General features: G+C 46.1%; 1 protein-coding gene across 1 annotated transcript; it reads left to right on the forward strand.

Annotated features, from left to right (window-relative positions):
- The first annotated feature begins 10733 nt into the window (after positions 1 to 10733).
- KCNV2 (potassium voltage-gated channel modifier subfamily V member 2) lies at positions 10734 to 23425 on the forward strand. The gene is made up of 2 exons (XM_039230795.1): positions 10734 to 12113; positions 22909 to 23425. Exons 1-2 carry the CDS (start codon positions 10734 to 10736, stop codon positions 23188 to 23190), a joined length of 1662 nt encoding a protein of 553 aa, XP_039086726.1. The 3' UTR covers positions 23191 to 23425.
- The last annotated feature ends 4377 nt before the right edge of the window (positions 23426 to 27802 follow it).

Genomic DNA, 27802 nt, shown 5'->3' on the forward strand with positions numbered 1-27802 from the left:
TCTTAGGATGCAGGTCTCTTGACTTCCTCAGTATACCATTTGGCCCCTCAGATTACAGTCTGGAGGCTTGGACTATACACCTTAGTCTAGTCTAATCCAGTACTTCAATTTTATAGTACAATTGTCCACATGATTAGAAGCGTCAGACTTCAGGAAAAAGTAGGCATTGTGAAGGTGCTCAAACTCTATTAATATTGTGTTACACAACAAGTAGGATACACACAAACAAGAGAATTCCACTAAAAAGATTATGTAAATATAGAAATAGATTGATATTTGACAAAATGGCTGTTATATATCATTACATATTACATATATAACATAAATGAATGTTATAGAAAGTTACATTTACCACCATCCTATATATAAATAAATAAATATTAACATATAAACATAGGAATGTGAAATAACACTAACATATAACAAATAGATATATGTATAAACATACAAGGATACAAGTGTGAAATAACACTATGTATATGTAAATACATACATGAGACTATACATGCATGTGTACACAGTGTTTATGTACTGGTCAATATATATATATACAGAAATGTCACAATTTCTGGATGAATGTTCATCATGATGTCAACAGTAGTTATTTGGGGCTGTAAAGTGTGAGGTGGATTTTATTTTCTTCTTTGTACATTTCTCTGCTCATTTTTTAAAATATGATCTGGGAACTTTTTAAAGCAATAAAATTCTGAAGATAGATTGTTCTGAATAACTCCAGGTATCAGGATCACAACCAATGGTTTGGAACTAATATTCATGTTAGAACATGGACATTAGATTGAAATATCACAGCAGAACCTATTCATCCAGAAAAGAAAAAAAAAGGAATGAGGAAACCAATGCATTTGGGACCAAATGATGCACCTTTTCTACAGTTTACAAATGACCATGAGGTGTCTTCATCCTTGGGGACACCCCTAGCCTCCGCCAGCCCTGGGCCACCAATCTTTGTCCCAGGAGCAAAGCATTGTCTATGCGTACAAGTCTTAGTTACCTTCCAGTTCCATGAAGCTGAATATATTCGTAACATGCAAGAAACACAGCCCCTTTAAAATGACTTCTTGGTCATAGTCTGTGATGTTCTTACAAAACAGAAGCTCAAATGGACTTCTGCCAAATTAATTTTAGATGAAGAGTGAAATATGGGGGCAAGGAAAATCATTATCCTTTTCGGAAGATTAAGCTACTTATTAACCACAAGCCTTTTAGCAGCACCATGCACAGGGTTAGATACAAATAGTTGCTATGTCATTTAAAGCAATTTTTATCTATTCTATAACCCTTTTTGGCAATGCCTTGCTAATCGAGTTTCCAAGTGATCTTCAGTCCAGAATACTGACTTTTCTGTGGCGGTCACTAAGATCAATTGCACTGCTTTAGAATTTCATCCACATCAACAGAACAATATGGCCGCAAATATTTTTAAATCCATTGTTTGTGCTTTTCAGTGAATATAACTCCCACATACTCATTCACCACCTAAGGTCTAGCTCTTCTGTTCTGATTTACTGAATAACCTTTGCAATGCGGAGACATGATACTCTAGAAAGCTGCATGGAAAGTACTCACCTGCAGTATGCAATTTGGCCGTGATTGATAACTTTGACCTGTACCCAAAAAACCAAACCAACGAAAAAACCCAAAACAGTCTTTGGAGTTCAACTACATAGGCAATTTTAATAACATAATTGAGTCACTACTAATCATATATAATCCCTTTCCCCTGCCACATTTATTAATCTGTCAAGGTTTTCAGAGAATTGTTCTATTCCAGAATTCTTCACGAACCATCTGTTCCAGCACATTCTTTGTATCCTTACGAGGTTTTCACAGATGCCACTTTTCAAACTAGCAAATCACCTCAGGAGCGTCAACTGCCTCCCGATCGTCACCCCTACTCCAGGGAGCCCCAAGTCAGCACAGTAACGCCAGCACAGAGCAGATGTGCCATGTCGTCTGGTAGAGCTCCCCGCCTTGGCAGAGTTCTTGAATGCAAATTTTAAGGTAAAAAAAAAAACAAAAACAACAAAGGAAACCGAACAAACAACTTTCGGGGGCAAGCATTTTCTGCAAATGCTCTAAATCAAATGCGGGGCTCAGTAGCTTCATTTCTGATCTTTTGGAGGCTCGGTCATACAGAGTTTCTCTTCTCAGAGCACAAGGAGCAGAAAGAAACACCCAGAGGCAGAGACCAGGGGATGACACTAGAAACCAGAGGAAGTGAGATGTGAAGCTGTGTCAGACAATACGAGGCTCAGCCTTTTAAAGATCAACAGAGTCTACTCTACAGGCAAGGTTCTGGTTTGAGCTGAAGAGAAGATGTTGGTTTTGGAAGTTATGAGAAGCACAACTGTGACTACCGAATTCAATACAGAATGAAGGGCTGAGACACTGGCTGTGGAAATAGACCAGCCAAAGCAATTAGTTTGTTGTCACTGATCTTAGCTCTTTATTAAATGTCAGGATCTGATATTTAAATTACTTAAAAGCGCGCCTTCCAGATGTGTAATTTCCTTGTTCCACTTGGACGCAACCTCAAAGTGAAGAACGGGGTGCCGTGATGCTGGAGCAACGTCAAGTTAGGGGGGGTGAGAACCAGGTTCCAGAGTCAGGCAGGTACCAGCTCCACTGTCTGTGGGACGCAGGGCAAGTCACCTGATTTATCGGACACCTCAGTTTCCTGATCTCTAAAGTGAATGGTGGGAGCAGATGACCACTGGGTCCCTCCCAGCCCACCAGTAGCGCAGGGTCTTATAGACAGCATGTTCATACTTCACATTGAATTGGATCACATCCACTTCCAAAATGACGTCACAGGGGGCAAGATCAGTCGCGGCAGTGGGGGCCAAGCAAACAAAAAAAAAAAAAAACATGTTGGAAGACTGTGTCGGTTTAGGGGAAATGAGACACGAAGACCAGAAAGCAGAGGGGAGGTTTTCTAAGGAAGGGACACACCATTAGAGGTTGCACAGAGGGTAGGAAGGCACCCAAGTGGGAGACCGAGGAGTCACAGACACTGGATCTGGCTCTACTAGCCACTTAGAGAGCAACATCAGGCAAGAAACCACGCCTCTCCATCACACGTTCTTCATCTTTATGAGGGAATTACAAAAGACGGATGAGCCTGCAGGAGGGGTGAACTCCCCACCACCAGCTTAAGCCTGATGAAGGGACACTGGCGACAAGAAAGTTTCATTACAAGCACCACCCCCATTCCTCATTCTTTTTTCCCCAAACCCACAGACAACTTTCACTGGGTCAATGAGGATTTCAACCACCTGAGAAACCCTGCAATCCATTGCTGTTTCCATTCATTGCACATTTTACCTAGGACGAGACAGGCACATTTAAAGAGAAAGAGGTGAGCAAATGCTTAAATAATTCAATTATCAGGAGAAATTCACCAGGCTTAACAGACACTTTCCCTCTCAAAAAGCTACTCTTTTTCCTTTATTGAAAGCTGGGAAGATTGTTGGGGTTTTGTTGGATTTGTTTTATTTTGGGGGGTTTTTGGTAATTTGTTTTGGCTTGAGTATTGATTATCCAGCTCTTTATGTCACCTTCCCACTTGACAATTACAACCCTAGTTATTCCCGGACAGACTTCAAAGACCTCAAAGGAAATACAGTTTCTCAAGTAAATGTTCAATTTCTCTTTCTCAAGGCAAATTTGCAAAGGTGTTTGTATTCAGCAACCTTGGTCTTCTTACAACTTGCCTTAGTTTCTCCTTTTTAATTCTAGGCTTTGCCTGAGCCACGGTGGATCTGAATCTGTTCTAAAATGCCCCACCCCCAAGGCTACCCACATGCATTCAGACTTCTCTGCCCCGGCCCTCAGCTATATTCACTGTCCTATCCAAATTATTTTCCTCTGTCTGACTCCCTTTTAGTCATCGAAGTAGCAGGCCAGTTTATGCTGGCAAACTTATTTGACTGAGGGGTCCGTGTCTTAAAAATGCATTGCTCCTGGGACCCGTGTATATTTTAAGAGAGAGAATCCAGACACCAGTTATCTTAATTCTGCCCTGTCCAACATGGTAGCCACTAGCCACAGAGGATTACTAAATACATATTAATGAAGATTAAATATAATTTTAAGTCCCATTCCCCAGTGGCCCTAGTCATGTTTTAAGCCTTGAAAATCTGCCTATCAACATATGAAGTTCTATTAGCAGTGTGTTAACATAAAGGAATTCATTTTAACGGTCAGTTGTGAATGGGACGGTCAGTTGTCTGCTGAGAAATTCTCCAGGGGCTAAAAACACAATCTACTTGTGTGTTGTAGGGATATCATCAGGAATTGGGAGTTGGCTGGACAAGGGAGAGATGGCTACCTTCCACATGTGCTAGGATTTGGCAGAGGCCAACTGAAGATAAAGTAGGGGGGCTTTCTCTTTTGATATTAACAGAAAATCCCCCAGCACCCCGTTTCACAGATGAGGAAACAGAGATGATAAAGGTTGAAGCAATTTTCCCAAAGCTTTGAACCAGAAAGCAAAATCCCATGTGCTTTAGTTTCAATGTTCCCTGTATTGTGCCATGCTGTCTATCTGTCTCTGTCACCAAAGACAAGCAGGTAGGACCCCTCAGCCCCAGTCACTGTCTCTCAAAGCTCACTAGTTTTCTTTCCCTTCCAAGTGGAGCTTCGGGCTATGTCAGTGCAGAGTAGGCACTCATTTTTTTTTTTTTTTAACCTTTTTAAGATAATTACAGATTTACATGCAGTTGTAAGAATACAGAGATATTCAATGTATTTTTTTTTTTTTAATTTGTGACATACTCGACACTGTACCTGGGGTTGGGGCCAAAGAGATGGTCTTTACCCCTGAAGACTTTAGAGGCCAGTGGGGAACATAGAAGTGAATAAACAATATCGAGATGATTAAGACAAAAGGCTCATGTCACTTTCACTTCTCAGTTAGCAAATAACAATGAGCAAAGCTATGGTAACCAAGATGCTGTGAAAGATAGTCCCATTCTTCAGGGCTAAGGGTGAACTGGTGAGGCAAATTCCTACACCAGCTGGCAACAGCGGCAAATAGTTCACTCTCTCAGCCAGCAGTTTTGAGGGCCCGCTATAGGCCCAGCACTGGACTGGAACCTGGGGATAAATCGGTGAACCAAGCAGCCACTGCCCAACCCTTCTGGAACTCACAGTCTGGTCTTGTTTACAGGCAGAGAGCATTGGTGCTAAAGGGCTGTGCTAGACGAAGTCAAGCTGTTAGGTCAGCACAGGTTGGGGAGGAGGCGGAATTCAGCCTGAGCGGAGGCAGGGAGGCCGTCCTGGAGGAGAGGCTAAGAAGAGTTGGCCTTACGCCTACCACAGGCGATCAGGAATTGGCCGGAGGAAAAGAAGTGTCACTTTCACTTCTCAGTTAGCAAATAACAATGAGCAAAGCTATGGTAACCAAGATGCTGTGAAAGATAGTCCCATTCTTCAGGGCTAAGGGTGAAGGTGTGGACAAAGACTGTCCTCACAGAACAAACAGCAGAAACACCAGCACATGGAAAGGCTCAATATTAAAAGAGAATAGCAACTAAAAAATCTAGCCAAACTTTCTCAAAGAATGACTCGGAATACAAAACAAGAAAACAAACCCCAAAAAAAGAAAAAGCAAAAACAAAAGCCTAAGAACAAAAAGTTCTCAAACATATTTTTATTATTACTTGTAATAGTGAGACACTAAAACATATTTCCATAAAAGAGATTTGGTTTAGTTATAGACAGTACCAGACAAAATAAATATTTTGTAGTCTTTAAAATAATGTTTACAAAGTAAGGTTTATGTCAAAAATGCTTCTGGGGCACCTGGGTGGCTCAGTCAGTTAAGTGTCCGACTTTGGCTCAGGTCATGATCCCGCAGTTCGTGGGTTTGAGCCCCATGTTGGGCTCTGTGCTGACAGCTCAGAGCCTGGAGCCTGCTTCAGATTCTGTGTCTTCTTCTTGCTCTCTGCCCCTCCCCCGCTGGCACGCTTATATGCGCACATTCGCGCTCTCTCTCTCTCAAAATAAACATTTTTTTAAAACTACTTAAAAATGCTCCTGTGAAAATGCTGAATGAAACAAGTAGGCTATATAAGTTTACGTCCAGTATGACCATGACCAGATTAAATGTATCTGTGTGTGTGTGTGCGGGGGGGCGGGGGGGGGTGTAGGCGGGGGAAGAACATGAGTTAAAATATTAAGTAATTCTCTTTGGATGATGACACTGCAGGTGGTTTTTATGTACATGCTATTTTGCAACCTGCTGGTCAGCCTGGTTAGTCTGGAATAAAACCCAGCTCTACCATTTACTTGCTGTGCAATCGCGGGCAAGTTTACTTCCCTCTCTGTTTCCTTACCTGTAAAAGAGGGACAGCAGCCACACAACAGGTTGTTGTAAGCGTTAATACAGTTCAGGATGTGGGCACGCTATTATCGTAGCGGTTATCAGCGCTCTACTCTACGTTTTAAGTTTTTCTGTAACGCCCTTCTAGAACTTCCCTAATGAGAAATGTTTAAGTCTCTCTTCATTAAAATAAGTGCTTCATAATCTATGTTAGTGATACGAGTTACCATAAATGAAAACATGGAGAAGGAGCAGCTGATCCATGTGGACAAAAGAGAGAGAGAGACGTCAGAGACGGGCTGCTCACAGGTGAGGGTGACGTCTCAGCTGGCATGTGAAGAACAAGGATCGCCGGAGAACAAAGGCAGAAGAGAATTCAGGGCAAATGAATCATGAAGGAAAGACGTGGAATCTTAGTAATTTCAAGGCAGAAGCCGGGTTCAAGGTGACAGAGGTGTCCCTGTGCCCTGCAGATTAGTGAGCGCCTTCAAGGAGAAGAACTCACCACTTTGGGAACACACGCGTTCTATTTTTGGACAGTTCTCTTTGGTAGAGAGCATTTCCAGGTAGGGTAACCCGTCTACCATTGCCCTTGTAAAGGTCAAAGCCTAGAGCGAAGTCCAAGCAACTGACAGGCACATTTGAGGCATAAGAGACAATTCAGTATGCCCCCCGCCCCCCGAAGGGCCTCTGCCTCCATCTACTACATGGTTATGTTGTCTTCAGCTTTGAGAAGACAATACCAAGTCTCCAGCTTATAAGTACAGAAGCCACGGCAATGTCGAAAGCTTAGGTAAGAAGCAGTGGATGACCACAATGGAAAGAGAGGAAGTGAGAAATACAAAAGCAGTGATCATTTTTTCATAATAGTACAGTCAATTCTGAAAAAGTACTTGTTGACAGGATTGAGCATGATATAAAAAAGAGATGAAAGTGGGAAACAGTTCAGGGCCCGGCTGAAGAAACAACATTAATATTCTATGCCAGGAAGGGGCACCTAGGTGGCTCAGTCGGTTAAGCGTCCAACTTCAGCTCAGGTCATGATCTAGTGGTTCATGAGTTCAAGCCCCATGTTGGGATCTGTGCTGACAGCTCAGAGCCTGGAGCCTGCTTCAGATTCTGTGTCTCCCTCTGTCTCTCTCTCTGCCTCTCCCCCAAGTGCATGCTCTCAAAAATAAACATTAAGAAAAAATTTTTTAAACTTAAAAAAAATGTATGCCAGTAAAAGAACACTAGAAGTACATTTATGAACTGAAAGGCTAGGCCTGGATAGATGTTATCTTAAGCTTGTAGATTTAGGCCTAGTGTAACGTTAACGGCGTCAGCAGGTGTGGACCCGGCAGAAACTGCTACCTGGCCCAGCCACCATAAAGCATAATGAAAATGGAACTATGTGAGCAAGAGAGCACCACACACCAGTGAGGAAAAGACAGATTATTCAGTTAAAGTGTTGGAAATGTGTATAAAATCTGGCAAACAAAGTTGGGTCCCTATCTCACACTTTACATCAAAATCAGTTCTTGATGCATCAAATCCTTAAATGTGAGAAGCAGAAGCATAAGAGGAAAGTCTGTACAAACTAGAGAGTGGCGGGGCACTTAGGTGGCTCAGTCGGTTAAGCATCCAACTTTGGCTCAGATCACGATCTCGCGGTTCATGGGCCTGAGCCCCCCCATCAGGCTCACTGCTGTCAGCCCAGAGCCTGCCTGCTTTGGATCCTGATTCCTGCCCCCGCCCCCCCGCCTCACCTTCTGCATCTCCTCTGCACTTGCTCTCTCTAAAATAAACATTAAAATTAAAAAAACTATCCCGCATGTCATTTTTCACCTATAAAATGGGTGGAGCTCAAGAAGTGTGAAGGTGAATTTTAATTTTTTTTAAATGTTTTTTATTTATTTCTGAGAGAGAGAGAGAGAGACAGCGTGAGCAGGGGAGGGTCAGAGAGAGAGGGAGACAGAATGTGAAACATGCCCCAGCCTCTGAGCTAGCTGTCAGCACAGAGCCCGACGCAGGGCTCAAACCCACAAACCGTGAGATCATGACCTGAGCTGAAATCAAGAGTCAGACACTTTGAGCCACCCCAGGGCCCCGACTCAATGCAATGCCCTTTCTCCTTTCTCTCTCCTGTATTATCATGAAGCGAATCTCAGGCATCGATCACTCCATCCATACATACTTCAGGATGTATATCTAAAAGGTACACAGCCTTTCTTTTCTACATTACAAGACCATTATCATAAAAGCATTGCTTATTCTTTTTGTAAAATTTTTCAATGTTTATTTATGTTTGAGCTAGAGAGAGACACAGTGCAAGCAGCTGAGGGGCAGATAGGGAGACACAGAATCTGAAGCAGGCTTCAGGCTCCGAACTACCAGCAGAGAGCCTGACACGGGGCTCGAACTCACCAGCAGTGAGATCATGCTCTGAGCCACCCAGGTGCGCCCATATAATGCATTCTTAAAGAGTTCCTAAATACCATCAAATCGAATTTCCAACTGTCTCAAAAATGCTTTAAGCTTTTTGTTTGAATCAGCATTCCAAATAAGGCCCACGCGTTCCTACCGGACAGAAAATTCTTTTAAATAACCCTCATCATTTCATGCATGTGTAAGATGGTATCATGTTCAATCTTTCCCCAAGGTATCTGTCCAGTTTGTTCTGTTCCTATCAGATCAGGTTTAAGATCCTTCCTATGCCGTGAACGTGCATAAAGTGATGTACATACAAAGTTATTTGTTCCACCACTCACGAGAGCAAATATAGAACACCACCTGAATGTTTACCACTGTCAGACTACTAAGGGGCCATTTTCAAAATGAGGTAGACATTTATGTTCACATATAACAACACCTCGAAGACCCACGGCTAATTGGAAAAGGCGACGTGTCGAGTATACTATGATTTGTGTTAATCACAGAGAGCCATTCAGATGACAGATGGAGATAAGTTTTTGCTTGTATCTGTGTAGAAATTTTCTGGAAGAACAACCAAAAAGTATTCTGGAAGAGTACCAGTGCTTGTCTCTTCAGCGGCACTCCTGGTAACTGGAACTTTGGTTTGGGCGAGAGAAAGAAACGGAATTTCCACTGTAATGCACCTTTGCATGTTTTGAACTTTTTTTAAGTACACGTCAGACCCAGTGTGGAGCCCCACATGGGGCTTGAACTCAGAACCCTGAGATCAAAAACCAGGCTGAGATCAAGAGCCAGACGCTCAAGCCACTGAGCCACCAGGGTACCCTGTAACTAACTATCTATCCATCTATCTATCTATCTATCCATCCATCTATTTTTGCCATAACCATGAGCTATTCAAAGTAAACTGAATTTAAAAACAAGTTCCCTGCTCAAAACCAATCCATCCCTTCCTCTTCTCTGCCACCCTGGAATTTTTTACTCTTCTGTTGTGCTTGCCTGTTTCTATCACCTACAAAACCATGAGTGATTGTGTCTCCGTAACGTTTCCATTCCCAGCATCTAGCACGTTACTTGATCCATGACAAGAAACTTTAAAAAAAAATTTTTTTTTCACGGAGGTCTGGAAAAATGATGAAGACCTTTTCCTCGGAATAAAGCCTGGCCACGCTTGCATATGGCCTCATACAGCAGCTCTGAAAGGCTGGCGGCCATGTACCCCCCAGTCCTGGGATTCTATCCAGAAATACGTCCTTACTACTCAAGACAAGGAAGGGAAAGGGACAGAAGCAGAGAAACCGGCAAACGGAAATCGACGCTGGGCCTGAAGAGATCAGACGGGGCTCTAGGGCAGGGCTGCTAAGCAGAATCCATTTGGAAACGAACCTGTGACCACGCAACAGACGGAGAAAGGCGCGAAACATCGGAGGTCTTAGGCGATCTCAACAAGGGGCCGCACGGAGTGGAGAACAGACTTGTGACCAACTCGCTTTGAGCACCCTGCGCCAGTCTCCGTCCTTGCGCACACAGAGGCTCCAATTTCGGCAGCGAGGCCAAGACACGGGCGTCCACACACTCCAGCTCGTTCCACGGACTTCACCCGGGCACAGGCCCACCGGGCACTTCCTGAGGACCACAGGCCCGAGCGTCGGCGACATTTTTATTAGCCATCACGGCTGCCACCTTCTGACTACCTACAGATTGAAGACCGCGTAGTCACCCCTCCGTCACCCCGGGCGGGGGCAGAGGGGGGAGGAAGCCGGCTAAGCGGCTCTAAATCCCTCCTAACACTTGCTGCTTCCCCATCAGCAGGATTAGAGCAGCCAGCAGCCATCTGCCTGCGTTCGTGCGTTTGCCGAGCCTCTCGGGGCCGGGCCGGCGGTGCAGGCCAGGCGCGCGTCCGCCAGGGGCTGGGGCCCAGCGCAGGGCCCAGGGCGGCCGGGCGCGCACGCGGGGCGCACCCGCCGCAGCCATGCTGAGGCAGAGCGAGAGGCGGCGGTCGTGGGGCTACCGGCCCTGGGGCAGCGCGGGGAGCGACGACGCGGCCCCGCCGCGCAGGAGCGTGTGCTCGCTGGGGGCGCGCTCCGGCTCCCAGGCCAGCCTCCCGCCGTGGCCCGAGGGCCCCTTCAACTACTACATCGAGGAGGACGATGACGACGGCGGGGAGGAGGACGAGCCGCGGGACGAGCCGGACGGGGAGGCCGACGCGCCGCCGGAGGCCGCCCCCGGGGCGCAGCCGGACGCTCCCGCCGCGCCGTCCGCGCTGAACGTGAACGTGGGCGGCCAGAGCTACCGCCTGGGCTGCGGCGAGCTGGCCTGCTACCCCAAGACGCGCCTGGGCCGCCTGGCCGCGGCCACCAGCCGCAGCCGCCAGCTCGGCCTGTGCGACGACTACGAGGAGCGCACGGACGAGTACTTCTTCGACCGCGACCCCGCCGTCTTCCAGCTGGTGTACAACTTCTACGCGACGGGCGTGCTGCTGGTGCGCGACGAGCTGTGCCCGCGCCGCTTCCTGGAGGAGCTGGGCTACTGGGGCGTGCGGCTCAAGTACACGCCGCGCTGCTGCCGCATCTGCTTCGAGGAGCGGCGCGACGAGCTCAGCGAGCAGCTCAAGATCCAGCGCGAGCTGCGCGCGCAGGCGCAGGCCGAGGAGGCCGACGAGCTCTTCCGCGACGTGCGCTTCTACGGGCCGCAGCGCCGCCGCCTCTGGAACCTCCTGGAGAAGCCCTTCTCGTCCGTGGCCGCCAAGGCCGTCGGGGTGGCCTCCAGCCTCTTCGTGCTCGTGTCCGTCGCGGCGCTGGCGCTCAACACGGTGGAGGAGATGCAGCACCGGGCGGAGCAGGGCGCGGGCGGCGGCGACCCGCGGCCCATCCTGGAGCACGTGGAGCTGCTGTGCATCGCCTTCTTCACGCTCGAGTTCTTGCTGCGCCTCGCCTCCACGCCCGACCTGCGGCGCTTCGCGCGCAGCGCGCTCAACCTGGTGGACCTGGTGGCCATCCTGCCGCTCTACCTGCAGCTGCTGCTCGAGTGCGTCACGGGCGAGGACCAGGCGCGCAGCAAGGGCTCGCCGCGGGAGCACGAGCTGGAGACGGTGGGCCGCGTGGGCAAGGTGGGCCAGGTGCTGCGCATCATGCGCCTGCTGCGCGTGCTGCGCATCCTCAAGCTGGCGCGCCACTCCACCGGCCTGCGCGCCTTCGGCTTCACGCTGCGCCAGTGCTACCAGCAGGTGGGCTGCCTCATGCTTTTCATCGCCATGGGCATCTTCACCTTCTCGGCGGCCGTCTACTCCGTGGAGCACGACGTGCCCAACACCAACTTCACCAGCATCCCGCACGCCTGGTGGTGGGCCGCGGTGAGTGGCGAGCGCCCCCCCACCCTCCCACCCCCGGCTTCCCCGCGCTCTTCCCCGGCCGAAGCCAGGTGCCCCCTTCTCCTGGGTCATCCGCCGCCTGCCTTTGCCTGGTTCCCTGACCTTTTTTTAACCCCCTGCCTTGCTTAAGGGCCACTGCTCCCCACCCCCCTCCCCCCATGCCGTTGCTGCCTCCAACTAACAAAATCTGGGGTGGCTGTTCCGAAGGTGCAAAGGCAAATTCCAGTAAGTAACTGAATTTGACTTGGGTCGCAGGAATCTCCTAATCTAGATTTAGTCTCAAATCCCTGGACAGGCTGATATTAAGAAGGATTCCCCGTTCTGCCAAGAGGGAACATTCATCATGGTCATTCTTGTTTTTCGCCACTTAACGGAACACCTGTTGTCCTAAGCTGTTTGCAGAGTTTTTCTTATTTCAGTATGGCAACCCTGTAGGGTGGCTATCATCACTGCGGTGGGTTTTTTTTTTTAGTGGACACGTTGGAAGTGGCTTCAGATTTAAAGGCATCTATGTTTTTGCAGGGAAAAAGTGAGACTCAGCTGGCCACTTCCACCCTAACTGAAATCCCCCTGGTTCTGGCCAAATCGGAGTGTGCAAAGGAGCATCTACAAATGAAACTTGCACCAATGTCACTGAAGTCCCGTTGGGACTTATTCTTGCCCCGTTTTACAGCTAGAGGAACTGAGAGGGTTTGGGTGTAGACATACAGCTGAACTAGCAGAGTCAGGACTGAAACCCACACCCCTCTGGCGATAAATCCACGCACTGCACCCAGCTCTCTCCCTTTCAGGCCTAACATCTGGCACATGCCTTGCTTACTTTGTACAGTCTTCTATTTTTGGTGTTTTTTTGTTTTTGTTTTTTGTTTTTTTTTGTTGTTTTTGGTTTTTTTTTGCTATTTGCCTTTTTGATGTCATTTATGCCACTTACTCAAGTATCTGTATTTCTGGTGCACTAGGCTAAATCCCTGGAAAAATCTTTGAATCACTGGAAATGCTGATTGAGAAGTTGATATTGTACAGAGAGGCAAGAACTGGGTGTGTGATTTCCTTATTTTTAAGAATAGGTGGTTCGTAATGCCTTAAAAAAAATTAAGCAAATGTCACCAGTTTTTTCCATGTGAGGAACTAGGTATTTTCAGTATTAAAATTGGGTACTTTGGAACCCACAGTCTCATGTGGGTTTCTGAGATGAACCAGCCCAGGGCTACTCATGACGCACTTCAACAAGATGGAAGATTTAGATCCAAGTTCCCGATCTGCTAGTGATGAACTGTGACCCCAAATAATTAGGAGACCTCACCCCCTTACTCCATGTTCTCCGTTTTCTGGTCCCTACAACGGGGTGGCTGTGGAGCCGTACAACTCAGGGAGTCTTCCGTCACTGAAAAACAGAGCTGTCACATGTCCAACAGGATTTGTGAGCCTTCTTTTGTAACGGGGAGGCCATGAGGCTCTTCCCAATGAGTCAGCCAAATGCCGCACCTCTGATTATATTCCAGGTAACAAAAGGTCATCCCCACGGCAGGTAAGCCTTGTATACAGACTGAGCCAATAGAGGATGATCTGTCCCCAGCAAATGACATTTACTTTGGAGGGGAGAAAAGCAGGAAGGGAAAAGAACAAATCTACATGCTGATGATATACGACCGACTCTGAGAAGCTGCCATTTATCCAATTATCTTAGAAGGCTACCACATATACAGGCAGGGCCTAGGGGACACTTTGCTACTTTACCTTTAACCCACAAAACTTAAAAAACTTTTATATATTAATATAAAAATTGATAAAAATTCAGTTGCTTATAATGATTTTTCTTTTTAAAAAACTTTCCATGAAGTCATTGAATGCCTATTGATTCCACTTAATTTCTTGATCTGCATCATGTACAATGACACTTCAGACTTTCAAATTATCCCCTTTTTACGTTAACTAAAAATTATTTTAGTCAAACTTCGTGTTTTCCCTATGTTTTACAATAAAAACAATAAAAACATTCAGTTTTTATCTGTAACAAACTTTACCAAGTACTGCTTTTGCCAATGTGAATATTCCTTTGTGGCCATTATCTCCATCAGGCAACTGCTTTTACAGGCCAAAATTTGCACATTTTACCAAAGGCCTTTGTGCATTTATTCTCGGGGAATTTTATAGACTAGTAAAAATCATGATGACTTATGCATTTGTTGTAAACTAACCTGTGAAAACTGGACTTTCAAAGACTGCTCTGTACCCCAGGACCATAGAGATCAAGCACATTCTTCTCTACACTTCCAAAGGCATTCCGTATTGTGTATCAGGGGGTCCCTATTCTCAGTAGAGCAAAGAGAAAAGAACGCTGGGTCAAAATTTATGTAGACAAAACGTCCTGTTTCCTGATGTAAATGCCAAGTAAAGAGGTGCAGAACATGAAGATGAATTCTTCATGAGAATCACAAAATCCATCTTATTCTTTCACCGAGCAAGAAGTTTTCTGAGCCCCTCCCATGTGCCAAGTAGTAATCTAAATACTGGAGCTACTGAGTGATAGAACAACATTAACAAAGTAGGAATTTGTTTCCCTCATGGAGTTTAGATTCCAAAAGAGAAAGAGAATAGATCATTTCAGAAACTGGTGTGTCTTGTGTATGATAATAGGATAAAGACAGACCTGGGTGGCAGAATCTACCTTTGATAGGCTGGTGTGAGAAGCCACCCTGGAGAAAAATGACATTCAGCTGATACTTGAACAATGAGAAGAAACCCATCTCTATAGACATGACTGAACAGAAAAGAGAGTAAGAAGTGAAATCCCCAAAGTAGCTCTGATCCATTGGTCTCCAAGCCTTTTACTGATCATACATCTCATGATTTGAACATTTTTGAGCACACACCCATGATAAATGTGTGTCCCAGTTATGCACAAATTATGTTATTTATTGCTATAATAATGATGTATCACAGACTACCCAAAACTTAATGGCTTCAAATGTCAAGCATTTATTTAGCTTAGGAATTTGCCAGTCAGCAATTTAGGCTGGATTCAACTAGGTTTTTTTCATTTGGGCTAGTGCCAGTCACTCATAGGTCTGATGACCAGCTGGCTGACAGCTGGGATGAGAGAGGAGAAGAGACACTATCAACTCTGTCCTCCAGCATAGATTGATGGCCATGACCCTGGGTGACAGAGGGAATGTAGGCTCAGTCATGTGACCACGTGAGCACTGAGTAAGCTTATATTCATATCGTTTGCTCAGCCCACTGGTCACGGCAAGTCGCAAAGCCAAACTCAGAGTCCAAGAGCAGATCAGGTTAGCCCACCCAGTGCAGGAAAGCATCAAAAAGTTCTAGGGAAAAGAGCTTAGATACAGGAAGCTATAAAGAATTAGGTCCACTGAGTGTACATCTTTCCAAAGGAGACATCCAGATGGCCAAGACACATGAAAAAATTCTCAACATCACTTATCATCAGGGAAATGCAAATCAAAACCACCATGAGATATCACCTCATACCTGTTCAGAATGGCTAGAATCAAAAAGACAAGAAATAACAAGAGTTGGCAAGGACGTGGAGAAAAAAACCTCCTGCACTGTTGGTAGGAATGTAAACTGGTGCGGCCACTGTGGGAAACACTATGGAGTTCCTAATAAAATGTCGGAATACTGTATAACCCAGGAAATCCACCATCCGAAGAAAATGAAAACACTGGGGTGCCTGGGTGGCTCAGCTGGTTGAGCATCTTACTTTGGCTCAGGTCATGATCTCATCATTTGTGGGTTTGCGCCCCCACATTGAGCTCTGTGCTGACAGCTCAGAGCCTGGAACCTGCTTCAGATTCTGGGGTCTCCTTCTCACTCTGCCCCTCTCTCTCTCAAAATTAAATAAACATAAAAAAATGAAACCACTATTTTTTTTTTAATATTTTATTTATTTCTAGGAGAGAGAGAGAGAGACAGCGTGAGCAGGGGAGGGTCAGAGAGAGAGGGAGTCACAGACTGAAACAGGCTCCAGGCTCTGAGCTGACAGTCAGCACAGAGCCCGATGCGGGGCTCGAACCCACAAACCGCGAGATCATGACCTAAGCGAAAGTCAGAAACTTAACCGACTAAGCCACCCAGGCGCCCCTGAAACCACTAATTTTTAAAGAATGCATTTTATTTTTTTTATTTTTAAATTTTAGAGAGAGAAAGTATGCTTGGTTGTGAGCAGGGAGAGAAGAGAAGGGAAGAGAAGGGAGGAAACCTTAAGCAGGCTCCACGCTCAGCGCAGAGCATGATGTGGGGCTTGATACCACAACCATGGGATCATCACCTGAGCCAAAATCAAGAGTCAGACAGTCAACCAACTGTGGCACCTAGGCACCCCCCAGATTGTCCAAAAACACTAATTTGTAAAGATCTATGCCCACCTTTGTTCATCACAGCGTTATTTACAAGAGCCAAATTATGGAAGCAGCACGAATGCCCATCAACAGATGAATGGATAAAGAAGATATGTGTGTATAAACACACACACACACACACACACACACACACACCCCAGGATATTACTCATCCATACAACAGTAATGAGATCTTGCCATTTGCAACAACATGAACGGACTGAGAGGGCAACACGCTAAGGGAAATAGATCAGACCCAGAAAGACCAGTGCCACGTGAGTTCACTTATGTGTGCAATTCTAAAAAATAAAACAAGTGAACAGACAGAAAAAGGAGAAACAGATCCATAAATAGAACAAACTAGTGGTTGCCAGAGGGCAGGATGGTAGGGGAATGGGTAAAATGAATGAAAGCGAGTAGGAGACGCAGGCTTCCAGTTACAAACTCATTAAGTGACAGGGATGAGAGGTACTACATGGGGAGGGAATATCGTCCGCGGTACTGTAAGTGGGTTGTATGCTGACAGACGGGGAGCGCAGCGTAATGTCCAGACTTACTGAATCACTGTGTCGTTCAACCTGAAACCAGGGTAACATTGTGTGTCAGTTATACTGCAATTAAGAACAAATTAGGTCAGGAATATAGTCATTCTACTGTAGTAAGATATCATTGCTCAGATATATGATACACATTGGAAAATACATACTCCCACATCTAAAATTTAAAGATGAGGAAAGATGTAACAGATTTTCTTCCAGACTGCAGTGCTATGTTCTGTGTGTATTTCACCGTATTAGAGACAGATTCCCTAAGCCATTCATCCATGTGAGTTTAGTACTTTCAGGCAGCCCCAGAATCTAACCTGATGCTCCTGACCTTCCCTCTCTCTATGCCAAGGATCCTACAACCTTTCTCTGTAATTCAACTCCAGGTTTCAAGAGAAATACAGTCAGTTTCGTGACTGTGAATACTTCTACAGCTGTAAAACAAATCCCTCACGGCCATTCATGTCTGCAAATGCTCGCACATTAGGATACAAGATAGCCCCCTCCCACTCGTCTGTCAAATGAAGATTATTTGTAAGCACTAATGTAATAGGAAACATATGTAAAATGCTAAGCGTAACAAATCCACAAGAAATAGAAGCTACCACATCTGTCTAGTTGATAGCCTTTATCATATGGAAGCCATAACCTTTGCTTCCAGATTCTTTTGGGGGGGGGGGGGATAAAACAGAAGTGATTCCCGCTCTACTGGAGGGAAGAGAAACCCTAAGTCATACGAAGGGCCTGGGTGTGGGAAATGCATGGCACACTCAGCATGAACACTCAGAGCTCTGATGAAGCTGTCGTCATTGACCTCCAATATGGCCTTGTTTTCAAGCAGGAGTGGGCAACTGGAGTGTTCCACAGACCATTTCCGAGCTTCAAGAGGGAGTTAAAGCTGGAGACACCGAACAGGAAACCATGCCATGAACTCATTCCTTCAAAGGCTAACAAAAACTCTTCAAAAAGAAAAAGTAGCTCAAGCCGAGGGAGCAGATAATTATACCAGAGACCTTGCTCCTCTCTGTCTTCCCCAAGTACGTTGTCATTTCCTTGCGGATAGGTGGCCCTGTTTACAAGGTCGGTGAGATTTCTTTTTGCCGAGTGATGGCTGGCTTTCAAGAAGTCCAGTTTGGAAGGTGAATCGGTCAAGTTACAATCAGGAAAACAAAGAAACCAAGGACAGTGGATGTTTGAAACAGATGGAATTTGATACGGGGTTACAGATACACAGATGTTAGAAGGCTGGAACAACAAAGGCCACCAAGATAATGCAAAGCGTGGCTACCGCATCACCTAGCTGTCAGCCCTAGAACTGAGCGAGCAAGTAGTAAGTAGAGTTCCTAGAACCTGGAAGAACAGAGGAGGAGCACTGAGGCGCTTTGGCAGGGCCTCCTAGGATGAACCCATGAGAATCATGTCCCATGTGCTCAAAGATGCATGAGTGACAGCTCTCTGCTGTATTGGATCATGAGGACAGAAACCAGAAGCAGGAATAGAGACCCTTATCTCCTCACCCGCCTCCAGTGCCCCAACACCGTCTCACTAGCAGAGCACAGCAGAAAACAGCGAGCAAGGGAGTCTGGGAAATGTCATTTGCGGACTCCCAAGCAGCAGGACTATGGGAAGGAGTGCAGAGGGGTGTCTGTCGTGCCTGGGACTGAGAGACAGTGGGTACATGTCTGGCACGAGCAGCACTAAAAGGAGGCGGCGTTCTAGCAGCTTCAGAAAGAGCACAGGAAGGGCCGTAGTCAATGGGGCCAAGGCTGTGAGGCACTTTTAGGACTTGTGCTTGTGGACTCCTGACTCTCGGGTGGTCCCCTCCTTATCAGGTCTTTCAACTTTGATCCTCCTGGGGGCCAGTAGGACTTGAATGGGACACGATGGAGTCGTAGAGGGCAGGGAAAAGTACCAAGTAAACTGAGGATGTGGAGGACGCCAGCATCATTGTGTACCTTTCTATCACGACACGAATAGATCCCAGATTTGCCCTAGCTTTTCGCCCACTTCCTCCTTACTGTACAATTGACATACGTGTCAGGACCTCAGTGGACAGACAAGGCTGGCGGTTCTCTCCAAGGCCCTCCCCTCACCCATGACCTCATTCTAACAATGCTTCCACACATCAAAACGTTGTTTGAATTCCACTGAGGCGTTATCTCCACAGACTGGGGACGTGTCCATTTACTTCTTTGTCATGGTGCCAGATCTTCACCTTTTTGAAGGTGAATTCAGTACTTTAAAAGAGCATTGAGACCCTTGAGTCTAAGATTGGCATCTAGACTTAACCCTCCAGGTGGCTAAGACCACATGTTTCAAGGTCATGCTACTGAATCCTCTGTGCAGATTATAATCCAAAGAGGAATTCCTAAAATATCTGTAGCAACAGCACCATGGATAGACTCTGTGTAGCCTTTGAACTAAATTCTTTCAAGGTCACCAAGCATTGAGGTATGTATTATTTTTAGCCAGGAACCATTAGTCTTCACTACCTCCAAGTAGTGCTTGGGAACACTAAAAGGGGTGTTCATTATTTTAAAAAATCAGTTTTGTTCCCCAGGATCCTAATTCCTAGATGCCTGGATTACCGGGTGCCAAGATTTAATCTATGCCTCCTTCATTATAAAGGAAACAAGCATTCCTTGTTGAAGGAGAGATTCTAGTGTAGCTGTTCTAAAGTTTCAGAGAAAAACTGGATGCTTGTCTTCCTTGTAATGTTTCAGGAGGCCAGGATTTGCTAATTAGTGGGTGCACCCCTGGGGGAAGGTCATATTCTCGCTTTTGGGACCCAAAGGCTAGGGGGAAATATGGAAGCCTTCCATTGGTAAGTTTCCAGTTTACAGAGGGGCTGAGCTAGCCAGTGTTTTCAGGAATCAAAGATAGATTGCTGGAATGTTGGTCACATTTCCAAACGCAACTTCTGCTTATGGGAGAACTCACTGTGAGATGGTATGGGTCAGTCTAGGGCCTTCAATTTTTAATATTCATTCAGGGAGCAATGGGTTTGGTCTGAGGAACATGGAGAGAAGTCCCCCAGTGCCAAGAAATTCTGCATTCCTCTTGGAGCTAAGAAGCAAGAACCAGGTCATTGGCTCAGTCCAACTGTCCGCAAAATAGACAGTACAAAGATTCGCTATGCATTCTGAACAAATTCTTCAAGGACTAGTCATACAGGGCCTCTGAGCAGAAGAGATCTTTTCTCTAAAAATAGAGATCCAAGATACACAAAAATATTTTATCATATTATGCACATCAAATATTTAATCTCCCTTAAGCCAATTCTCTTTGCTTTTGACTCTTCACTCAAAGTTCAGCCAAAAAAAAAAAAAATTGAAGTTGAGGTTGGGAGTGCAAGAAAGCCAGGGTGGGGGATGGATCAGAAGTTTAAGATAGGTGCCTGTGTGGCTCAGTCGGTTAGGCATCCAACTGTGGATCTCAGCTCAGGTCATGATCTTAGGGTTCATGAGTTTGATCCCCACGATGGGCTCCATGCTGACACCACGCAGCCTGCTTGGGATTCTCTCTCACCCTCTTTCTCTGCCCCTGCCCTGCCCATGCTCTCCCTCAAACTTAAAAAATATATATATAAATGAAAAAAAATGGGCACTTTGTCTCAATTATCTTCCTCTGTGTCCTCCTAACCCCATACCCATTATCTTGCACCCTCAAAGCCTCTGCTTTAACCTTTCATGGATGTGTCTTGTCCTGAACTACCCTTTCTGGTCACTCAGCCCTTCCCCCAGGTGCCCTGTCGGCCTCCTCCAGGGCAAGTAGACTGAGAGACCCAACATTCTTACAGAGGTATGAGGGCTGCGGTTAATGATCTATGAAAGTCATGGTTCAGTTCATGTACCTGGACAGAGACCTGACTCAGATTCCTTTACTGAATCTGTGGCCAGTTACGGGGCACTCATGTGTACACATACACATGTACACACACTTTGAGATTCACCCACGATTTCACTCGACCACTGCCTCTTGTCACCCTTTGGTACAAAAAGTTGGAAAAGGAGATTCTCTCCTGGAGCCAGAGCATCAACCATCCTTTCTCCCTCCCGTTCAACACGTGTCAGTCAGGAGCCTGTTTCCACAGCCCATTGGTCTACACTCAGCTGGGAGGTGGATTCTGAGCCCCATAGCCTCATGCCATCTCTATTTCCTTAAGGGAATCCAGACTAGCCTGCCTCCCTTAGATGTGTGCTTGTATTCTTCCCCCTTGGGAAGGGGCGGCCCACCTTCAGTGGGTCTCACTGGAGATAGAGCAGTGAGAGTTGGTCTATCACCTACCCCAAAGAGGAGGTCAAGCTTTCACTTTGTACGGTCTGGAGGAAGCTGTGGTTCTTATTAGCTCCACCATATTTCCCCAGCTGGCCCACTTCTCCATTCCTTTCCAACTAATCGGTCAACCTGTCCTAAGTTCAGGCTAACCCTTACATCATCAAACCAAAAATGTTTACATCACTAAACTAAACACTGTCCTAGCGTGGGTCAACAGGCTGGCTTTACGTTTTACTACCATCTGCCAGAAAATCGTGGCAACACCACAAATCGATGAAGTCAACAGGGTCCCCTGGAGTTGTGCAATGGAGTTTTTTTCAACTAAGCAACAGCCCTGCCTAAAAGGCTTCTAGTAATTTAGCCAATAGTCAGGGGACCAGAGAGAGGCTCAGTACATGAGGCTTAAAAAACAGGCCCCCAGAGATTTTCCCAGATTTTCTCTGACTACACTGACTGATAACTAGTCCCATGGGTATCTGCATTTTAAAACAGAAGCTTGTTAACCTAAATAAATCTCTAATTAGTGGAATTTAAAGCAGTGTGCAAGAGTGATGGGAAAAATTTCATGCAGGGAGAACATATTTTTGGTTTGTGATGTTTTACACAAAAGCACTTTTGCAAAATAATGAGAGTGTTTCTCCAGACATTTGCAATTAAAGCACCTTCGTATACAGTATCTCATTTGAACGACACAGTCACTCTGAGAAGTATTATAATTCTCTCCATTTTAAAGATGACAGAAACCCAACAGAGGAGGGTGTTGAATGGCTTTTATGTGCCTGACACTGTGTTAAGTGCTCGATAGTCCTTTTCTTATTTAATCCTCAGGAAAATCTTAAGAGTTAGGGATTATCCCATTTTATTTTTTTGAAGGTTTGTTTCTGAGAGCATGCAAGTGAGGTAGAGGCAGAAAGAGAGAGAAACAGAGAATCCTAAGTGGGCTCTGCACTGGTAGCAGTGAGCCTGAAGTAGAGCTCGAACTCAGGAACCGCGAGATCGTGACCTGAGCCGAAGTCAGATGCTCAACCAACAGAGCCACCCAGGTGCCCCTATCCTCCTGTTCCAGATGAAGAAACCAAGGCTTAGAGACTGTTCTACCCATGGGTAGTCAGAGGGGAAAGGTCAAAGTTAGGACTTGGACCCGTGTCTGACTGGTTCTAAGCCAAAGCTCATCCTGAACTGCATACCACATAGGCAAACCCAGGGCCCCCAATTCCAAAGCTTGCCCCTCTGAGGGGGTGGGGGGCAGAGACCATTTATTGAGCCCGTGCTACATGAGGAACTGCACACAAGGTATCTTACATGCTCTTCACAACCCTATAAAGCAGCTGTGATCTCCTCCATACCGTGTATAAGAACACTCACAATAGCCAGGATTTAAGCCCAAAACTTTCAGCTCCACAAGTGGCTTCTTTCTGTGATGCAGGTCCTATGCACAAACCTCCTGGTACCTCCGAAAGCTTGCTCTGTGGGAGCTGTTAACATGACTCACGTGTATCTTCAGGGAGACAGAGGACACTTTCCTGCCCTGTTCTCTCCCTGTCTCCTCCATCACAGTACTAACTGTTCTCTCCCACTCTGCTTCCTGTGCAGGTGAGCATCTCCACTGTGGGATATGGAGACATGTACCCAGAGACCATCCTGGGCAGGTTTTTCGCCTTCCTCTGCATTGCTTTTGGGATTATCCTCAATGGGATGCCGATTTCCATCCTCTACAACAAATTCTCTGATTATTACAGTAAGCTCAAAGCCTATGAGTACACCGCCATGCGAAGGGAAAGAGGAAAAGTAGAATTCCTGCAGAGAGCCAAAAAGAAGATGACGGAGTGGTTGGCTCGAAGCCACCCACAACCCACCCCAAGCCAAGAGAGTTGATGTTTCTCCTAGGATGCGTGGCGGTAGACCCTGTGAACTTCTGTATTCTCAGAATTGACAACACAAGGTCACATTTAACAATCATACATGAAGGGCATCCCGTTCAGAGTTCTGTCTCTAGAAGGGCTCGTTTTGGCCCCAGGTGGGACTAGATCATTTTTTTTCTTTCACCAAGTTCTAAGAACCATGGCCACCCTCCTCTGGTGACATTGGTCCTCAGCACTCCTAGACAGGAGCAACATCGTAGATCTCTCTTGCAAATTCTCAGGCCGTCTCAAAAATTATGTTTGGACTTGAGTTGGTGTGAGAAGAGTGACCTTGACGGAAAAAAAAAAAAAAAAACCCTCAATTTTCCAGACAGAGAATGTTGCAGCATGAACTAGGTGAGCTTTGGAGTTAGACCAACCTGGATCACAAGCCCGACCTACTGGCTGCAGGGTTTAGGGCAATAGCTTTAAATGTCTGAGCCTCAGTTTCAGCAACTATAAAATGGAGGTAGTAAGGCCTACCTGGTAACACCAGTGTGGATGGATATTAGAGATGATAAATGCTCAATAAATGGTAGCTGTTAAATTGTCTGAGTGTTCTCTAATACATTCTCTAGACTGGTGGTTCTCAGCCGAGGGACGTTTGTCACCCCCAGCCCCTTTTGCCCCTGGGACATTTGGCAACGTCTAAACAGCCACTGGCTGCTGGCATCTCACAGGTAGAAGTTTGGGGACACTGCTCCAGATGCACAAGACAGGCCTGTAACAAAGAACTATCTGATGCAAAAAGTCGGTAGAACCAAAGCAGAGAAGCCCTGGTCTAGACTGATCTTGCCCTTTGAAACATACCAAAGTGTGCTAAAGGCCCTCCCTCAACAGGTGTCCCCACGTGTCATCCCCTCTCAGGACCTCCTCTCCCTCACCTTTCTACACACAAAAAAACAAAAACACAAAAAAACTCCCTTTTTGGACAACGTTCTCAAATGAGCACTGAAGGAGGGGAATTAAATCAATATGGCCCCTTGCACTCGGTCTGTGGGTCAGAAGACCAGTCCCCACTGGATGCTGGTCCTTTTTCACCCTGATCCCTTTCTTCCTAACTCCTTCCTCCCTCCATAGGACTAATGGAAAGTGAGTACCTGCAAATGAAAGCCTTGTCTGAACTGAACAGAAATCATCCCTGTAACTGGGGCTTGCCATGCTGACCATCAACGTGGTCTCAGGGCACAACTGGAACTCCATTTGTAGGGTAAAAGTAAGAGTAATCATTTTGTGTATTCTTACAGTAACAGGCACCATAGGTTGTATTTCATAATATATAATTTAATCCTTACTACGTCCTTAAATAAGGTATACTATTTCTATTTTGTTTCAGAAGAAACAGGGGCTCAGAGAGGTTAAGTAATTCTGCCAAGTTGACCCAGCCAGTAAATGGTGGGACTGGGATGCCTGGGTGGCTCAGTCAGTTAAACGGCTGACTTCAGCTCAGGTCATGATCATGTGGTCTGTGAGTTCAAGCGCCGCCCTGGGCTCTGTGCTGACAGCTCAGAGCCTGGAGCCTGCTTCAGATTCTGTGTCTCCCTCTCTCTCTGCCCCACCCCCACTCAAGTTCTATCTCTGTCTCAAAAATAAATAAATGTTTTTAAACTTTTTTTTTTTTTTAATGTTTTATTTATTTCTAGGAGAGAGAGAGAGACAGCATGAGCAGGGGAGGGTCAGATAGAGAGGGAGTCACAGACTGAAACAGGCTCCAGGCTCTGAGCTGGCAGTCAGCACAGGGCCCGACGCGGGGCTCGAACCCACGAACCGCGAGATCATGACCTAAGCGAAAGTCGGACGCTTAACCGACTAAGCCACCCAGGCGCCCCAATAAATGTTTTTAAAAATTAAAAATTAATTAATTAAAAAATAAAAATAAATGGTGGGACTGGATTTCAAGCCCAGGTCTGCCTGATTGAGAGTCTACACTGTAGATCTCAAACCATGTCAGTATCACCTGGAGGGCTTGTCAGACACACATTGCTGAGCCCCACCCCTGAGTGCCTGATTCACAGGTCTGGGGTGGGACATGCACTTTGCATTTCTACCAAGTATCAGGTGACACTGACAATGCTGGTCCAAGGACTACGTTTCAAGAACCAGGAGTCTAGGGGCTCCTGGGTGGCTCAGTCGGTTGAGCATCCAACTTCTGCTCAGGTCATGATCTCATGGTTTGTGGGTTCCAGCCCCGCATCAGGCTCTGTGCTGACAGCCAGCTCAGAGCCTGGAGCCTGTTTCAGATTCTGTGTCTCCCTCACTCTCGGACCCTCCCTTGCTCACACTGTCTCTCTCTCTCAGAAATAAATAAAATGTTAAAAATTAAAAAAAAAAAAGAACCAGGAGTCTAAATCCCTTCACAAGGAGCTACAACTATGCCTCCAGGGAGCAGATGGAAAAACTAGATGTAGGTCTCCCTCTCCCTTATTCCCAAGTGTCCTTAACATCATCATAAATGATCTGCCATCTGAAGGGCGGATGGAAACTATTCTAAGGTTGTGAGATAACATGCGGGACATCCATGTCTATTTGATTTCAGATAAACAGCAAATAGTTTTTAGTGGAAATATGTCCCCAATATTGTATCCTATATATCTGTCCTGAAACATTATCTATTGCTTATCTGCAATTCAAATTTAACCAGGCATCTCGTTTTCATGATCCGGCAAACACTATACTCCTGGTTTTGAGACACAGAATTTCTTCCTGTGGATGGAAATTACTCCCAAGTCCGAAAACCCCATCCAAACAGCAGGGCACTCAGCCGGGGTACTCACTCCCCTTTTGCCAAATAAAAGCTGGAGCTTTACACCTGGCTCCTTGCCAAAAACAATCATGACAACAGAGCTCCAGCATGCAGGAGACCTGAGCCAGGAGGTCCGAGCAGGGATCACAACCACCTGACATGCTCAGGGCAGCAGCAAGCCCCTTGGGTCCACCTTCGGCCTTCCAGAAACTTCTGAGGTCTCCACTGGATGGGTTTTTTGAAGTGTATCTGCTAGGCTGTTAAAGGCACAGGGAATAGAACAGCCAATGTCCCTCACCCTCCCCTGGGCTTGAGGCAGAAGAGATGCCCTGATGGAGAGACATGGGAATAGGTGGGGGTGGGGAGTTTGGTGAGGAAGAGGAGTCATTCCAGTCCCTCGGAAGAGATCTTGTAAATGGCAATGTGCCACCCCTTCCCCATCACACCTGTCACATCTGCTCAGATAGCTGGGATTTTTTTTTTTAATTTTTTTTTTTTATTTTTTTATTCCTAGGAGAGAGAGAGAGAGACAGCGCGAGCTGGGGAGGGTCAGAGAGAGAGGGAGTCACAGACTGAAACAGATTCCAGGCTCTGAGCTGGCAGTCAGCACAGAGCCCGACGCGGGGCTCGAACCCACAAACCGCGAGATCATGACCTAAGCGAAAGTCGGACGCTTAACTGACTAAGCCACCCAGGCGCCCCTCAGATAGCTGTGTTCTTCCAAGAGACTGGGACTAACAGAAGGAAGTTAAAACCAAAAAACAAAACAAAACAAAATCAGCATTCCATGAGCACCACTGTGTACCAGGCACAGCACCAACATTATTTCACCAAATCGTTAAAAGCCCTATGATGTAGGTCTCAAGGTGGTCCCTTACAGAGACTCAGCCACACTGAACTTGACATAGTCTTTGGATCTGGATTTGAACCCTGGCTCTGCCATTCACTAGGAGGTTGAATTAAAAATGGCTGGACGTTGGCAATTTCGTATAAGCTAATATTTGTATGGTCAATTTCTCTGGACCTCAGTTTCTACATCATTAAAGTGGAGATAATAGTGTCTTTGTCAGGGCTCTATGGCAATTAAATGACAATGTATCATGAACCCTTTGCATACTGTTTTGCATATGTTAAGGACTAAATAAACAGAGGCTGTCATTATCAGTCTCTTGCTGGCTGCACAAGAAAACTGTACAAGCCAAGACAGGGCCACCTGTTATCGAGGAGAAGATTCTGAAGACAAAGACAAATTTTGAATCCTGTTGCCAGCCCCTCCCCACAGAACCTTGACAAGGACCCAGTAGAACATTCTATCATAATGGGAATGTTTTGTGCGGTCCTATACAACATACCTAGGGTGACTGGGCACTTACAGTGTAACTAAGGCACCTCAGAAATTAAAATTTTAATTTCTTAAATATTTATTTCTTTTTGAGAAAGAGAGACCACATGTAAGCAGGGGAGGGGCAGAGAGAGAGGGAGACACAGAATCTGAAGCAGGCTCCAGGCTCTGAGCTGTCAGCACAGAGCCTGACGTGGGGCTCAAACCCACAAACCACAAGATCATGACCTGAGCTGAAGTTGGGTATTTTAACCAACTAAGCCACCCAGGCACCTTAAGACACTAAATTTTTAAATTTCATTTCATTTAAAATTTAAATGACCACATGTGGCTCTCGTCTGCTAACTGGGCGATGCAGGCGTAGGGCCTCTCTTCTGCCGTCATGGGGGCATCTACTCGGAGGTTGGAAGGAGCGTTTGGTTTTTGGGAGGGGAGTGGGTCTGAAAGAAGAAGAAAACCTGAGAGTCTCCTGTTCTGGCCCAGAAGCGGGGATGGGTTTCC

This window comes from Hyaena hyaena, unplaced genomic scaffold, assembly GCF_003009895.1.
Source record: "Hyaena hyaena isolate Hyena2069 unplaced genomic scaffold, ASM300989v1 scaffold_51, whole genome shotgun sequence".
NCBI lineage: Eukaryota > Metazoa > Chordata > Mammalia > Carnivora > Hyaenidae > Hyaena > Hyaena hyaena.

Excerpts from the sequence above, each read along its gene's own strand:
- KCNV2 (XM_039230795.1), top strand. The coding sequence starts at position 10,734 with ATGCTGAGGCAGAGCGAGAGGCGGCGGTCGTGGGGCTACCGGCCCTGG. Across the intron at positions 12,114-22,908 it reads ACGCCTGGTGGTGGGCCGCG|GTGAGCATCTCCACTGTGGG; the intron begins GTGAGTGGCGAG and ends CTTCCTGTGCAG.